The sequence below is a fragment of the Marmota marmota genome, unplaced genomic scaffold (genome assembly GCF_001458135.2).
Source record: "Marmota marmota marmota unplaced genomic scaffold, marMar, whole genome shotgun sequence".
Lineage (NCBI taxonomy): Eukaryota > Metazoa > Chordata > Mammalia > Rodentia > Sciuridae > Marmota > Marmota marmota.
In genome coordinates, this window is record NW_026000037.1 from 30,402,186 (window position 1) to 30,419,642 (window position 17,457).

At 32.1% G+C, this 17,457-nt stretch overlaps 1 protein-coding gene across 1 annotated transcript in view; it reads right to left on the reverse strand.

The window, feature by feature from the left end:
- Positions 1-17,457, reverse strand: part of Lrp1b (LDL receptor related protein 1B) — a 1,807,788-nt gene that overhangs the window by 648,840 nt on the left and 1,141,491 nt on the right. The window contains exons 22-23 of the mRNA XM_015479144.2: positions 14,912-15,112; positions 9,285-9,530 (exon numbers count right to left, since the gene is read on the reverse strand). Of these exons, the coding sequence (XP_015334630.1) occupies positions 9,285-9,530; positions 14,912-15,112 (447 nt within the window). The remainder of the gene's footprint in view (positions 1-9,284; positions 9,531-14,911; positions 15,113-17,457) is intronic.

Consider the following 17,457-nt stretch of genomic DNA (forward strand, 5'->3'; position numbering starts at 1 on the left):
AACAAAAAAAAAAAAAAAGTATACCAAATTTTGGTGCTGTTTCTTCTCTATGTGCTTGTGCTACTTGAATAAAATAGTAAATCTATCCTTTTAAGAATAATATTTCAACTAAAGAATTTGAAAAATAAAGAACTAACTCAAATTAGAAAAAAAGAGTAGAAACTGATAAAATAGAACAAAAGAGATTATCAAGAAAACCCAAAGCCATTTTGCAGAGGAAGAAACTGAGTCACAAAAATTTGTATAGCTAACATGTCATGTTGTGAATGTAGCTGATAAGATGGAGAAAAGGAATTTGATTCTTTGTGCTGATTTGTGTTAGCAATGATTGAGAAAATCGGGAGATTTCATACATTGTATTTCTATGACCATTTGAATATATTTGACTATCATAGAATAAAACATGTGCAACTGAACATGCTGACACATTTGAATATGTGGTTCAGCTTGTGTACCAGTAAACATCATAAACACATTTGCTATAACATCATTTGATATTGCAAAACACTGCAAACAACATCCAAGGCCTTAAGATGAAAGAAATGACCAAACCTTAATCTCTTTACAGAGTAGAATGCTATATGCAGTTCAGTGGAATAAACAGAGTTATAGTAAATGCATGAAGACATATCAAAATTATATGCAGGAGTAGAAAGAAACTAGTTTCAGATGTGTATATTGTGTATGTCTTGATAAAATAAATAAATAAATTTCTTTTTGCAGGGGCATATGATGCTGGGATTGAACCTAAGACCTTACACATTCCACAGAAGTGCTCTACCTTTGAGCTATATCCCCAGTCCTTTTTACCGTATATTATTTTATCTTTTCGAACATTAAGATCATTTATTCCAATTTCTATTTCTTTCTTTTCTTTCCCTCCCTCCCTCCCTCCCTTCTCCTTCCTTCCTTCCTTTCTACCTTCCTCTCTCTCTCTCTCTCTCTCTCTCTCTCTCTCACTGGGGATTAACCCAGGGATGCTTAACCACTGAACCACATCCCCAGCTCTTTCTTACATTTTTATCTAGAGACAGGGTCTCACTGAGTTGCTTCATTGACCTCATAATCCTCCTGCCTCAGCCTCCGGATCTATTGGATTACAGGCATATGCTGCCATGCATGGCTCCCCCTTTTTACTTTATATTTCAGAGAAAAGCTTTCTGAGTTGACTAGACTGGCCTTGAACTTGTGGTCTTCCTCCTGCCTCTCACTCCCCATTAGATGGGACTATAGGAATGCACTCCCTACAAGCAGTATTACTTGTTCTCTAAGAACACAAATTATAATAATAGAATGATATACCAATTTCAAAAAAGAAACTAACATTGGGGAGTTAAGAATACATGAACAGAGAACGTGAAGTTATCTAATATTTTATAACAGTTACAAAATGATTTAAATCATAATGAATAATTCTGAATATTTAAAAAATATTGACTGTGGACACATTGTTCTCAATTGTTTTTAAACATGTTGGAAAGATTTCATGATGAATTAAAAACACATTTGCAATCTCTAAACAATGACTATTTTATTAAAATTGCTCTGTGATTTTTTAAATTCTTATATTTATTGTGGTCAATTTTGGCTGAAATAATATATATATCTCTTTGATAAATATTTACTTGGTTACACTTGATAATGATAAATATTTACTTGGTTACACTTGATAAAACAGTTTAATGGAGTTCAAAAATCAATAAATTCTTAATTTCTTTCATATCTGAAATCTGAACTGAGATAATATCCCAAATACCACTATTTTTAAGATTTCTATTGACTGATTGAATTATTATTTCCCCTTAGAGAGAATAAGGTTATAATGAATAATCCAATATGTCATTTTGTAAACTAGTGGGACATCATGAAGACTGAATTTTAAAATCTCAATTCTTATATGGTTTTTACTTTAATTAAAAAAACTGCATAAACTATTTGGAGATAAAATACAATGAATAAATTTCAGGTTTGTTTCAATTTTGATGTAGCTATAAGAACTTCTTTGGGGGCAAACTCAATTTGGAATGAATATCTGTAAATTATAAAGGAGGCATCCATTTTTTAACCATCGTCTAAAAATGCTTTCAGTATGCTAGATCTGTCTCATAAATGACTGAAGTTAACAGCTCAAACCAATATATCATATTCTTAATATAGAAGTGGCTTGTCATTTTTCTGCTGTAGCACATGAGTTGACATACGTGCAAAACAAAGGTTACGATTTACATTTTTATAGTGATGATTTCATGTTTATAAATGTAGTATATAGCAAGTAGACATTCAGAGCCTAATCTCTTCTGTCTATAATTCTCCTTTCTTGGATTTTCTTTAGGTCCCACTACAGGTTCACAGAATGTTTTTTATAAGACAAAATATGAAATCAGAAGATGACTTGTCTAAAAAAAAAAAGACTTCATTACAGGTCTTTTCAGGGCAAATTGTTATTATAACTATATAACTAGCAATTCTATATGAATAGCTCCTGATTCTTTATCATATATATAAAAAAATGATATTATAGTTAAAATGTTTTCTTTCTCATTTCAGAGCTTTTACTGTCTTTTCTGTTCTTATATGTAAGAATTTATTGGAATTTCTCTGCCCCATAATCAGATAAATTTACTTTACAGAACAAAATCTTATAAAGTGGTAAATGGTGTATCGTTTCTCTGGCTCAATGTATGTTATTACTTCCTTTCCACATTCCTCAAACTATAGCCATTTTGGGAGTAAATGATAGTCAAATACTGCTGCAGTATGACAGACATAAAGGCATGGAGAATAGACTATATGGAATAAAGACCAAGATGGACTCTTAAAGATTATTCAAATTGTATCTTTAAGATCATGCCATCAGCTCCCCATCAATCTTTTTAGAACACTTTTTGTTGTTTCCTCCCTTTAGTTGCTTTCTCAAAAATTTTTAGGTATTTTTTCTCAATAGCTCTTTTTTGATGTCAGTTTTATTTTAAAAACACTTATTCATTCCATTAACAATTGCTATGTATCTACATCTGAGGGGTGTGTGGCAGGGGGGTAGGAGGAGGGGACAGAGAGAGGAAGAGAGAGAGGGAGAGAGATCATTGTAATAAAAGGTAAACCAAAGAATAAAAACCCTTTGTATTTCTAGGACAAGTACAGTGTCTTTTACTTGAATGATTACATAGATGAATGCACTATTATAAAAATCAATAAATTAATATTTAACCAAGAAGATGTTAAATATGAAGGAGATAAAAATTATTTCTAGAAAAAGTAAGCAAAGAAATGAAGCAGGAAAGAAGTAAGTGAAGCAGAAACACAAAGAAGAATTGTTCAAGAAAGGTGAATGAAATTAACAGGTTATTGACTGAAGAATAAATATGAAACATCTATAGTTTAGGACATAGAGTTAATTCCTACAAATTAATAAGAAAAAGGAATACTTTTAAAAGGAAAGTGGTCGAAATAAATTAAAGAGCAACAAAGCTAATAAGCATATGAAAAGCTGTTCAAAATCTAATAATAAGGAAAATGCATACCCCAGCAATGATATATTATCTTACTCTTATATATTAGTGAACAAATACAAAACCGGACAATTTGGGGAGCTGCCAAAGGTGTTTAAGCTTGGAAAAATTTTGTTGGTACAAATGTTGACTGTGCAAGCATTCTAAGAGCAACTGGTTCCACTTAGTCATAGAAAATGTAAGTCCATTCTGAGTTTCAGTAATGATCTTAAAGAAAATGTCACACAGATCTATAAGAACACAGGTATATGTATATCTGGAGAAGCATTACTGGTACAGCAAATGGTGCACAAATAGTGGGCAACTTGAATGTGTTTATATGGTACAATTGATAAGCAAAAGTGATAGGTGCAAACCATGTTATTCCCTCTAGTGGTTAGTAGTTATGTGTTAGCTGCACACAGAGCACAGGCAATAAAAATGTAGTGTTGATTGAAAAAGGCAGGTGACATAATATACACGACAGTATCATTTATATAAGTAAAAAATGTGTGTGTATGTGTGTATGTATGTGTGTGTGTGTGTGTGTGTGTGTGTGTGTGTATATATATATATATATATATATATATATATATATATATCAACAATATCTGTTTTCCAAGAAAATACATGAGCCACATTGAGATGGGTTCCTTTGAAGATAGTGGTGAGAAAGCAAAGTGGGCTTTAGAGACAAAAATAAAGGAAGAGATGGGACAATCTAAAATAGACCAATGATAATACTGTAATGAAGTAAGACATGTAACTAACTCGATCCCCATCTGTGACCTCCAAAAGATAATGAGAGGTACAGAGATAATACAGTCAGTAGTTAAAGAAAATAGAAAGGGTCCAATTACTTAAAATACAGGAAGTTATTACATTTAATAAGAATGTGCAACAAAAGTTTTATGTTCCATAAGGGGTATAAAATAATTTCATTCACTCTCCGCTTGGACTGAGTGCTTGGGACTGAGTGCTGAAAGAAGTAAGCTCATGGAAGTATTCAAAGGCATCTTGGGAGTGTGCATACATACAGAAGAGAGAGAGGCCCTGGATCTTTCTAGTAGCATGGATATTTTTCTGTTTTGGAATCAGAAGGAAGAAAAATCAAACCCTTTGATTTAACATTCTTTAGCCGAAGGCCCTGGACAAATAGTTACATTTCTGGGTCTCAGTGTCCACAGATATAAAAATCAAAGTCTATTAATATTTAACTGGTTTCTTTGGAGTAAAAAATAATCTGCTGTGTTTTAGGTATTTAAAAAAGAATGGTTATTAATGAAATCATAAAAATTAAATAGAAATTATTCATAAATGAAGAAGTTTTAAAGAATGTACAGGGTTTACATTTCCAAAGTGAATGTGAAAGACATTGTCATGCTAAAGGTCATAAATGATAATGGCAGAGAACACGAAGGTGAAGATAAAATGAAGTGATAAAAATGACAGTATGTTATACATTCTTGGCAATTTTGCATTTACTGTCATTACTAATGATGGAAACATAATGGGCCTGAAGTGGAAGCCCACAGTGGAGGATTGAAGAAAGAAAATGAGCCAAACTGAAGGAGGTCCTGAACAACAGACTCACTTGGAGTTCAAATAATATATAATAAGGGACAACTTTAAATTGTGGAAGGTTTAGAAGGAAACCGAGATGTTAAATTGTCATCTTTTCAAAAGCAAATTATGTAAGTACTGTATAGCGCCAATCTCCTGATTTCTTCATCTTCACTTCTCATTGCTCCCTAGGGAAGCCTATCTGCTTATCATCCCTGTTTTCTTTATTATAGAATTAACCCCTTCCTATTCCATCTTATCTTCCTGATCTAAATTTCCTTCTCTCTTTTTCATTAAAGTACAATGTTCATTTTATTTTCAATTTTCTCCTCACAAACTGGAGAAGGTAGAGGCTGAAAACACACATGCCTGAGATATGGCTGCCATCATCATTAGAACACCTGGATCCCCTGGCCTCTGCTCTGGGCAGATGCTACTCAACTGCAGATGGAAGGCTGAATCCTAGAGATGCTGTAGGGAAAAATCAGAGGAGTGGAGAGACAGGGCAGCAAAGAACTGGAAAAGTAAAGGAAGAAAACAGGAACCATACACAGAACTATGGACAATTGAAAGAGAATAAAAAGAATATATTTAACTAATTAATTTTGTGGTAAACTGATGCCACCTGAAGATATAACACTGGGTAAAAGGAAAGATGGTATAGTTAGAAATGCAAGTGACACAGTAATCAGATATTAGGTGAGAAAGGAAGGTCTCAGGAAGCAGGAGTTCTCCACGTGAATACACATAGACACATGCAAAAATTAAGGTTTGGGTGATGGACACAGTAGGCCAAATGGTGATTATAAATTTTTGTGCATGTATCCATATCTCTTTGCTAAAAAACTAAAGTAAACTGGGATACACATGTAATTAAAATCTAAAGAAAAAATAAGAAAATAAAAAAAGAAATATAATAAAACTCTAAATTAATTCAGGTCAAGAGAAAATAAAAAAGGAATGCAATAATAATATTTTAACATATTCTTTAACTATGTTGCAAACTGGCCAGTAAGACCCCTTACAACCAGCAGAGAGAGAGAAAAAAATGGAATAAGCATTAATACTTTGGATGTTCACAAGTTAAAAAAAATATTTCAGGAGAAAGGTAATCAATAGTTATAAATTAAAGAGAGAATGTATAAGGAACTGATAAAATATGCTAATGAGATATCCAAAAAAGGTGAGATATGTAAGAAATTAAAAAATAAAGGTCATAAATGTAATATTTATGGAAGATCGTTATATTTAATTGGCAAAATGTTAGGTATGAACTTAATGAAAATAAACTCAGTTCAGCAATGCATAAAAACCCAGATAATAAAGAGTTTAATAAATAGTGGAAAGAAAAAAGAGTATATGAAAATTCAAGGGGAAAAACAATGGGGGGGGGGTCATGGGTGTAAATAATGTGCATCATAAAGCCTACAGTATTTTTATTAATTTTTTTAAATACCAAGATGAGTAAGAATAGGGATTGAATTCAACAGAAAAAAAATAAATTAGCAAAAGAGGGAATCAAGTGAAGAATGGTAGAAGAAAAGAAAGAGGAACAAGAATTAAGAAATTTTGTTTTTATAGCCCAGGATTTCATAGTCATTCATTTATATTGAACTATGAATTTTCTGCTTTTCAAAAAGGGATGATACAAATGAAATACTAAATAAAGAGATTTTTATACACACAAAATTGGTTCAAATAAAAAATAATTTTTAATACCTAGAAACAGGTATTAAAAATACCCACACTCTGTAAATCATGTAAATATTTTATGTATTTGGTGCATTTTCTTTTAGGAACAGATTGATTATCAACATTTGAAACTAGTCATATAAGAAAAGTTTCATTTAAATTCAAAAGATAAAATAAATGTTTGTTTTTCTCCTAAATTATTGGCAAAGCCAGGTGTGAAATATGGCAATGAGTAATGACATAGTATGTTTAGAATTTCATTCTGACCTGAAATAGAAGAGGTCAATTCCATTAGGGCAGTTATCTTTGCACCTGCTCACTTATATTTGAATGTTGAATTATTCTAGTATTAAGTTTGTTATTCATTTAATATGATACAAAACAACTCCAAATATGCTAATAATTTTATTATCTATATCCAAAAACCAGTTATGGAGATAATTTTCATGTGAAATATGATTATAATTATTTCTAGGTCAAAGTTTGATCTATCATTTCCCCATTCTGAACAGAAATGAATTAAATGACTATTATCATCACAACACTTTGCTATTTTTTTCAGCTTCTTATGCTAATTACTGTCTGTAAGAATCTTACAGAAAAAGAGTAAAATAAATGTCTGCTAAGCATATGCTCTAGGACTTAAAAATTAATAGGAGAAAGCAACCATAAAAATAACAGCAAAACAAATAAAATTTAAAATAAAGGATTAAAATAACTTCATATCCTCTAAAAAATATAATATTCTCCAATTGAATATTTTTCCCAAAACTGATCTGAACATTATATGAAACACAATAAAAAATTTATAACTTGATTTCTGACTTCATGATTCTTATTATTTCATTGGAGGGGTGAAGAATTAGGAAGGAAGATAGATAGGAATATATAACAGACATCTACGTATGTGACCACATTTTTATAAACAATATATTCTAGAATTTGACAGGAGAAATAAATGGAGAAAAAGAATATTTGGGAAAAGGCTTAATTAACAAAGAAAAATTTGAGCTACTAGAGTGAAAATAATATCTAGGATTTCTAGAGAAGAGGAGAAAGAAAAATATAAGTAGAGGAAACAAAATGAATAATGATTTATGATGAATGGGTTCTTAGCATTCTAATGAAGCCCTTGGACCTCCTCAGAAAGTTTTAAAAAGTGCTGGGTATAGTAGCTCATGCCTATAATCCCAGCAGGTCTGGAAGCTGAGGCAAGAAAACTGCAGTTCCAAGCTAACCTCAGCAATTTAGCAAGGCTGTAAGCCACCTAGTGAGACCCTTTTTCAAAACAAAACAAACAAAAAAACAAAAAAAAAAAAAAGAAAGAAAGAAAAAAGAGCTGTGCATGTAACACAGTGGTTGATAGTCTTTGTGTCCAAGCCCTGGTACAAAAAAGGAAGGAAGGAAGGAAGGAAGGAAGGAAGGAAGGAAGGAAGGAAAGAACAGTTTTAAAAAGTTAAAAAAGAGGTGAGAAAAAATTAAATATAAATAGACAAGAAAATAAATATATTGAAATTTAGTTATCAAAATTAAACTAAATACTTTTTATGTAGTTAAAAGGTCCTTATTATTTATTTATTTTGATGATATAAAATTTAAACTTTCCTTGCTAACATACTTTGGTCCCTATTGTCATTCTCTTCTTGGAAAAAGCTGAGAAAATAGTTCCAGAGACAGAATTTTATTAATGCATTTGATAATGAGATTGAACAATGGGTTTAAGTAAACCCATTATTGAATCAGTAAAGATTTTCAAAGGCTGAATGAACATAAGTAATATTTTAAAATGTTATTTCTATTAGAACTTCATTGCTGCTGGTAATAACTTCTGTGGTCTTTTTTGTACATTCACAATTGGAAGAAATACTAATTGTCATCTAGAAATTAAATAAAATGAAAATATAATATTTTACCCAATAAATTCAAGAGCCCCTTCAGTTTTATTCATGGACTTATAAGTATTCATAGATTCTGTCTGATAATTTGGAGAAGACAATGACAGGCCATCATTCCCTAAGGATCTAGGAATCTGATGAGTGTGAGACCCTCACAAGTACAAGTGTTTTATGTTATTCTTGTAATAGAATATAAGGAAGAAAATGTTATAATGGACATTGTTTCTTGAAAAATGAGAAAACTGAGGTTAAAGAAGTTTCATGCACCCTGCCTAGTGTTACATACATAACAATTGCCAATCCCAGGATTAGAACTAAAATATCAGGGTTCTAAAGTCTTTATTTGCTTTACCCCCTCAGAAATAAAGTAAATATTTTGGAGCACCCAAAAATACACATGAAGGAGCTATGGTCAAGAAAGTAATCATTAAAAACAAAATGATCTGATGGTAACAATTCCATGGGCTATAACAGTAAGGATTATTGTAATATTTTCTCTCCAGAGATTTTGTAGTAGACCTAAAATAACCCCTTATACTTAATCATCACCTAAAATGAAGTGAATCCTTTTTATTAATTCTCCAAAGGTGTTTTTTTTCCAAAATCTATTTTAAAATACATGCAGACACAGAAAACACCCACTTACCAACACTTGCACAACTTTCTCCATCCACATCCAGCTTCCACCCTTCATAACATGAACACTTGACTGTGTGTTTGTGCTGCTCGCACACTTGGCTGCACTTCAGATGATTGCTACAATAATCCACAATTTCACATGTTTTATTGTCTTTGTTGAGTTGAAGTCCTTCAGGACAAGAACAGACAATTCCTCTTCCGGGAACAACAGAACAGTGGTTGCTACAGCCTCCATTGTTCAATGAACATTCATCTATAAAACGAGGGGAACAGATTATAGGTCATATCAATTGTTTTCCTCAGTTAAATACTGATCCTTGAACTCAATGCAGAAAGCCTGGAATTAAAGTCAATATACAGTAAATGACAGTATGAGAAACCTCTTGAAGGTTACAATAAGAATAATGATAGAACATAAACAATGACAAAATTTCATTCTATGTGATATGATTGGGAATGGGAGATTTTATCTCTTGAAAACTTTTGAGTATAGTTTGCTTTAACCCGTAGACATAAAATATGTTTGATATTTCTGTTATAACTGGAAGGATTGTACTTAGCTATTTAACAGCTGAAAAATTCAATTGTAGATGTTTTCCAAAAGATATGCAAAAACACTCATGATACAAATACTTGAATTATCTCGAAGCTTTAAATAAACAAGGACATGCACATATATGCAAACATGCAAATATCTATATATTTTTCTACATGTATCATCTGATTTATAATTATAATGCAGAATGGATTTCTGTATCCTTTGCTGTCTGCAGATATTTATTTATTTTTTTCATTTTTTTAAGTTGTAGATAGACACAATATTTTTATTTTTTTATGTGGTGCTGAGGATAGAACCCAGTACCTCATATGTGTAAGACAGGTGCTCTACCATTGAGCTACAGCCCCAGCCCTGCAGGTATTTATTTTTAAGTTAGATAGTTAATATATCATGTCTTACAATTGGTTATTATAATGAATTCAATCAGTCCATGAAAATTTAATATTAATACACTAAAGAAAAGGTTCTCCCTGGTATTTTGGCTAACATAATAGAAAAAAAGTACTCTCTGCATCATTAATATCATTCATTTAAAGAGACATTTGCTTGCATAATATATATGTGTGTGTGTGTATATATATATATATATATATATATATATATATATATTTATATATATATTTTAAATATTTTAGACATATTTATTTACCATTCTATTTCTTCACCAAATTTTAGGATCCATGAGGGCCCACAAAATATGTGTTCTTTTCATCAATGTATTCTTAGCAGCTAAAAATATCTGACATTGAGTAAACAAAGAAAAATATTTGATGGATATAAAAATATTGTCTAAAAGTATACAATTGTTCGAAAATTGAACCAGCATTGTCTACTTGGAGAATTTAAAAATGACATGCTTACACCTTTGCATAAAATAGCAGATTACTGTTTTTGTAACCACACTGCTACCTACCAGAGAGGATACAGTTAGATACAGAGTAATGAGGTCAAAGGAAGCTTAGTCTTTGCTTTTAAAATGTTTCCGAGTGGTTTTAAAAGCCAGTTTCATTTTGTGTATTTTGAAATGTGCTAAAAATACTGTTTTCTAATAATTTGTAAATTTTGGTGATATTTATTTGTATGTGTGGAATATTTTCTGATTCCTGTAGAAATGTATGCACTATAAAAAGTGAGCAGAAATGTAAGGGTTTTATAAACATTTTTACATCTTTAATGTTTGTATATGGGTCAACACTTATTATTATTTGTCATTATCAAAGATGTTACAGTAATAAGAAAAGAAAATGATTGTATTAACTGTTTTCTTTAAGAATTCAATTCAAGTTCTGCATTATTTTAGGAGGAAAAAATAGATTCATTCATGGTTCCTTAAAATATGTTTCCTCACCAGTAATCACAATCATTTCAAAACAGCAGTCATTTCAAAGTATTTGCTCCATTTTAGTTCAATTGACATTCTCTTTTCAAGAGAATGACTGTAAAGAAATGCCATTGTGCCCAGCAGGAAATAAGATTGTTACAATGTTTTTAGCTTATTTCAACTATCATGGTTTTCTTAGTACTGAAATGTCTTCTTTCTGATGTTATCTGTGTAATTAAGTGATGGATTTTAGGATAAAAAAATTCATATCAAAAGAAACCTGAATATATAAGTTAAGATCAATACATGAACAGCCAATCCCTTGTCAGTTCTAGTTTAAATCAAAACATGTCATTAACCCTACAATTTCTTTACAAAACTTTTATTATCTGACAAGACTCTGTCCTTGATGGTACTCTGGTCAGTTTCATCTCCTCTCCAATAGTTTCAATATTGGTTTTTTAAAAACTAGAGGCCCTATGGTACAAATGATTTGTATCCACCCACACATAACATACAAAGAGATTTAAACATCAGAATATTGTCTCACAGTTCCCTAAAACGAACACCAATACCTTGCAGTGTCTATAAGAAAAAGCTCATTGATAGAATGATAATTCCCTATTTCTTCTAGCCAAAATCTGGTGATAGATAAGTTCCTGACCTTTCTCTTAATTATGTTGAAAACTTGAAATTATAAATACATTCTCTACAATTAACAATAAATGTTGCTGAGGATGTGAGGAAAAAGGAACACTCATACATTGCTGGTGGAACTGCAAATTGGCTCAACCATTATGGAAAGTGGTATGGAGATTCCTCAGAAAACTTAGAATGGAACCACCACTTGACTCAGTTATTCCACTCCTCGATATATACCCAAAGGACTTAAAATTAGCATACCATAGTAATGCAGCCACATCAATATTTACAACAGCTCAATAACAGTAGCTAAGCTATGGAACCAACCTAGGTGCCCTTTAACAGATGAATAGATAAAGAAAATGTGATACATATACACAATGGAATATTACTCAGCTACAAGAAAGAATAACTTTCTAAATTTTCCAGTAAAGGGATAGAGCTGGAGATTATCATGCTAAGTGTAATAAGCCAATCCCAAGAAACCAAAGGCTGTATGTTCTCTCTGATATGAGGATGCTGATACACAATAAAGTAGGGATGGAAGAATCAAAGTTTATTGGATTAGAAAGAGAGAAATGAAGGAAGGAAGGAAGGATGGGAATAGGAACTCAATAGAATGAATTGGACTTAACTTTCCTATGTTCATATATGAATACACAACCAGTGAAACTCCATATCATGTACAACAACAAAAATGAGCTCCTAATTAAAATAAGTTACACTCCATATATGTGAAGTAAGCCAAGATATGTTCTACTTTTTTCGTGGGCCAGAGAAGACCAAATTAAATCAACCAATCAATCAATCAATCCATTCTCCACCTCCTTGAGACATGACTCTTTTACCACCCAGAACTTTCTTCTTAAGGAGAAGAGTATTCTTTTTGAAATGCAAACATTCAAGGTGATAAGTTACTCTCTTTGCTCTGTGGATACTTTGAGTTGCTGCCACTGCTGCCTGTCATAAAGGTAGTATATGAAATAATGTAAGGAGTTTGTTTGCCTCCAGATAAGCAGTAGTTAACAGCCTCAGACAAGTGAAATGTTAATATCACTTAGTTTTTTTACTTTATATACTCCAGCATTTTGAAGTTTCAAGTTTTTTTTTGGTTTTGGTTTCAATAAAGTTGAGTTTGATTCATAGGAAACTCTTTTTCCTATTGCCATGGTTATTATTAATGAATACAATCTATTTTTACTACTTTACTATGTCCAACTTTGTTCATATTTGACATATCCTTATAATAAGCATAAATAGCTCCATTTTTTAATGATTCTACTCGCTTCTCATTTATATTGTATGTGCATATCTATATTAAATTCATTTAAAATTCCCCTAACAAAATACAATTGTCCACTAGGATTAACACATTTATACTCTTAATATATATATATATATATATNATATATATATATATATATATATATATATATATATATACACACACACACACACACACACACACACACACACACACACTAATTACAAACAGAGAAGGCAATTCAATGGTTCCATTAGTGTTTGCTTTTAGTTCCACTGCTCTAGTTCTCTAGTGTGTTCACCATCTTAATGGGGCAAGAAAAGTGACCTGTGTAGTTCAGTATGCTTTTATTCTGCAATCAGGACAAAACTGTCTTTTTATCCTCTATGGTATTTCCATAACCAACTTCCTTCTACCTTCCACTCTATGTAATCCTTTGAAATATTTGAGCAAAGCTCATTAGCCAAATAATTGAGTGACTAGAAAAGCAAGCAATGATTTTCAATTCTGAAGTAGACAAATGAATTCAGAAGGAACTTCCTTTCTCTTTTACAATTCAGAAAGTGGAGGATAGGAAAACCAGAATGTGTTCTCTTATCACTCTCTTTATTTTTGATAATCTGTATTTTCTCTCTTTTACTTAGTCCATTTAACTTGAGGGATGAAGAAAAGGTGGAAAAGCACTAATATTTTTCAATATCTATAGTGCTTCAGACATCATTACCATGGTTACCTAATAGGTATTATTGCCTATATTGTAATTATTAGGAAATTAATTAAAATAACTGAAGAATAGAATTTTAGCCTGGCAAAGTCTAGACTCTTTCCATAACTACAAACTTTTGCTTTTACAAGTATTGATAGTTTCCTTCTGATAGAATTGTACTTACTTCCTGCAGGCCTTTCATCAACTTGATCAGTTAAGAGAAAAGGTGTGAAGGGAAGAAAGTGAAAAGAGACAAATAAATCCTGCCATCTTTTATCTGTAAATATTTTATTGTTTAATTAATTTTAGTTGTAAGGTCTTTTCTTTTTTTTTGTTTTTGATTTTTTTGTCTGAATCTTTGTTTTTTACATTTTAGCCTCACTGAAAGCATATGATTTCATTTATTGTTTCAAGATCAGTTTATAGAATTACAAGTCTACAAAACATGCTTAAAAAAATCTCCTTGATAAATCTCTGATCTCTCCACAGAAGAGAAAACGTGATTTTCCTTTATGTGCACTGCTTGGCATAAGGTAGATGGCTAGGCAAAGTGACTTCAATACTCATTGAAAACATTCTTTAACTAGATAAGCATACTAAAGAAAGCTATTGTAAGAGAACTAAAAACTTGAGAGAAAATTATAGCGTATTGGAGAAGATTTACATGTTTCTTTAGCCAGTCTCTTTCTTTTCCTAAAAAATTACTTCTATCATAATGATGAGAAGGCATATCGAAATCCATAGACTGGTAGTAATCAATACCCCATAGATCAATAATAAAAAGGTTCCCCTGTTCTGAGCATCTTACTGACAATAATAATCAATTCAGTTGCAGGTAAAGCATGAGCATTTGGAGATATAAATGATATGTACAATGCTATAACTGTTGAAGGAACCAGATACAGTCTAGTTTTTATTTCTGTTTCAAGAAGTTTCTGATTATAAATATTTCAATTTAAAATGATTTAAGTTTCTGATGTGCTATGTTTTATAGTGCCTAAAAATGAAGTAAAGTTCAATGCTAAAAGTCACATTTGAAGGGAATGAATGTTAAGGAATGAATGATACTCTAATAAGTAACAGCAAATGGACTAACTGGTTCTAATTCCAGAGTTAAGCAAATGCAATTAAATATGCAATACCGCACAGATCGCCTTCATCAGAACCATCAGGACAGTCTTTTTTCCCATTGCAGAGTTTTTCTGGCTGCAGGCACACTGAAGTATCATTAGCACAAGGGTACTTGGGAGGTCCACACATAAAACTGTCACAGTCTTCTTCATCTGATTGATCTTCACAATCAATATCTCCATCACATACCCATGCTTTGTTAATGCATCTCCCTTAAGAGAACAGACACAACATGCATTTAATTTTTGTAATTAGGTCACTGTAATAATGAGTGGCCATTATTGTTTTTAGTCAAAGGCAGAATGACTTACCATTAGCAGGAAATCTTTTGTCAAAAGTCTAATAGTTTGTTTTCATGATAGAATTTGAATACTTCTAGCCCTGATTGATAAAATGCTCTTAAAGTTTAAGATGTGATATTTTCTTGCAGTTCCTTCTCAGCAAAAGAAACATTCTGTGAGGTGAATAGAGAGTCTACATCTTGGGAGCACACCTTTACCCCTCACACATCAGATAGAACAGTAATCACTAGGGTATATAAAGAACTCAAAAAGCTAAACAGCAAAATACAAATAACCCAATCAATAAATGGGCCAAGGACCTGAAGAGACACTTCTCAGATGATGTTATACAATCAGTCAACAAATACGTGAAAAAAATGTTCATCAACACTAGCAATTAGAGAAATGCAAATCAAAACTACTCTTAAGATTTCATCTCATTTCAGTCAGAATGGCAGCTATTATGTATACAAACAACAATAAGTGTTAGCGAGGATGTGGGGAAAAAAGTACACTCATATACTGCTGGTGAGCATGCAAATTGGTGCAGCCAATATGGAAAGCAGTATGGAGATTTCTTGGAAAAAAGCAAATGTCAAATGTTTTCTTTGATATAAGGAGGCTGATTCATAGTGAGATAGGGAGAGGAAGCATGGGAGGAATAGATGAACTCTAGATAGGGCAGAGGGGTGGAAGGGGATGGGAGGGGGCATGGAGTAATTAATTAATGATGGTAGAATGTGATGATCATTATTATCCAAAGTACAGGTATGAAGACACGAATTGGTGTGACTAACTATATATACAACCAGAGATATGAAAAATTGTGCTTTATATATGTAATGAGACTTGTAATGCATTCTGCTATCATATATAAATAAAAAAAAGATGTGATATTTTCTTTAAAGTTATTTTCATGTGATACTAAATAAAATTTCTGTGGCTAATTAAAATTCATTACAATACTTTCAGAGGTAAAATGTAAAGATACATAATGATATATTTGTATATTAGTGACTTTCTTTCTTTTTTGGGGGGCGGGTACTGGGGATTGAACCCAGGGCCACTTAACCAGGGAACCACACCTTCAGCTCCTTTTTTACTTTTATTTTGAGACAGGATCTTTCTAAGGTACTGAGGGCCTCGCTAAGTTGTTGAGGCTGGCTTTGAACTTATGTTCCTTCTGCCTCAGCCTCCCTAACTGGTGGTATTACAGGTATGCGTCCAGCCATTAGTACATTTCAGAACCCCAAATTCAGGTTCATATTATAGGTGCCTATCAGAGGCCTAGTGTAGGTAAATATTTTAGCAGAATTTACTGTAATTACATTCATAACCTCAATACCTGAACTCCTTACATTAGACATATATGCATATGCCTTCAGAAATATAGTATCATATATTATTAAACAATTTAGTATCTAATGTGTAATATCTAAACTTGTCTAAATGTATTTTTCTTTACTGCTTGAAAAAAAATAAAATGGTCATTGTTTTCTAGCATATTTCAAAAATATCTGTGTGAACACAAAAGCAATACTTGTTGTCTAAGTAAATATTTTTTACACTGCAAGTTATTCTTCCTTTCCACATTGTTTTATTTTACTCCTAATTATATTTTCTGGATTATACATTATTAAGGTATTTTAAAAAGTACCTAAAGATAAATTCTAGTTATTTTCTCACCATATACAAACGTCATAAAATAAGGAGTATAAATGAAAGAAAAATGGAAAGTATTATAATTTCCAAAAGTCAGTATGTAGTTATATGACTTCTTAAACTTTAAGAATTACTAAATTTTGACATAATTAACACATTGGTGCAAAAGTATTTTATTTATAAAAATTTATTACTAATTCCTATACTATTATAAGTCAAATATAAAACACATGGTCAGTTTCATAGTTGATAAAAATATATTTGATGGGGGGATCCAACATGGCGGCCGGCAAGGAAGCAGCACTTTCAGTATCTCCACATTAACCGGATCAGAAACACCCATTAAAACAGCTACATTCTACCTACTGAGGAACTTCTAGCAAAATTCCACTGAAAGGAGACCTGCCAGGAAGTAGTAAGTTATATTAGAGGTGACAGTTGGCCCCAGACAAGCGAATTTTGGCCGGCCACGCGGGCGCAGAGGTCCAATCCCGCAGCCACCGCCCAACCGGCTCTGCAAGCGGCCCCCGGCGGCCCGGGGCAGCGAGAAGGGTCCCCGCCTGGCCCGGCAGTCGGCTCCCGCCATCCTGGCTCTCCTGGCGGCCCCGCTCGCT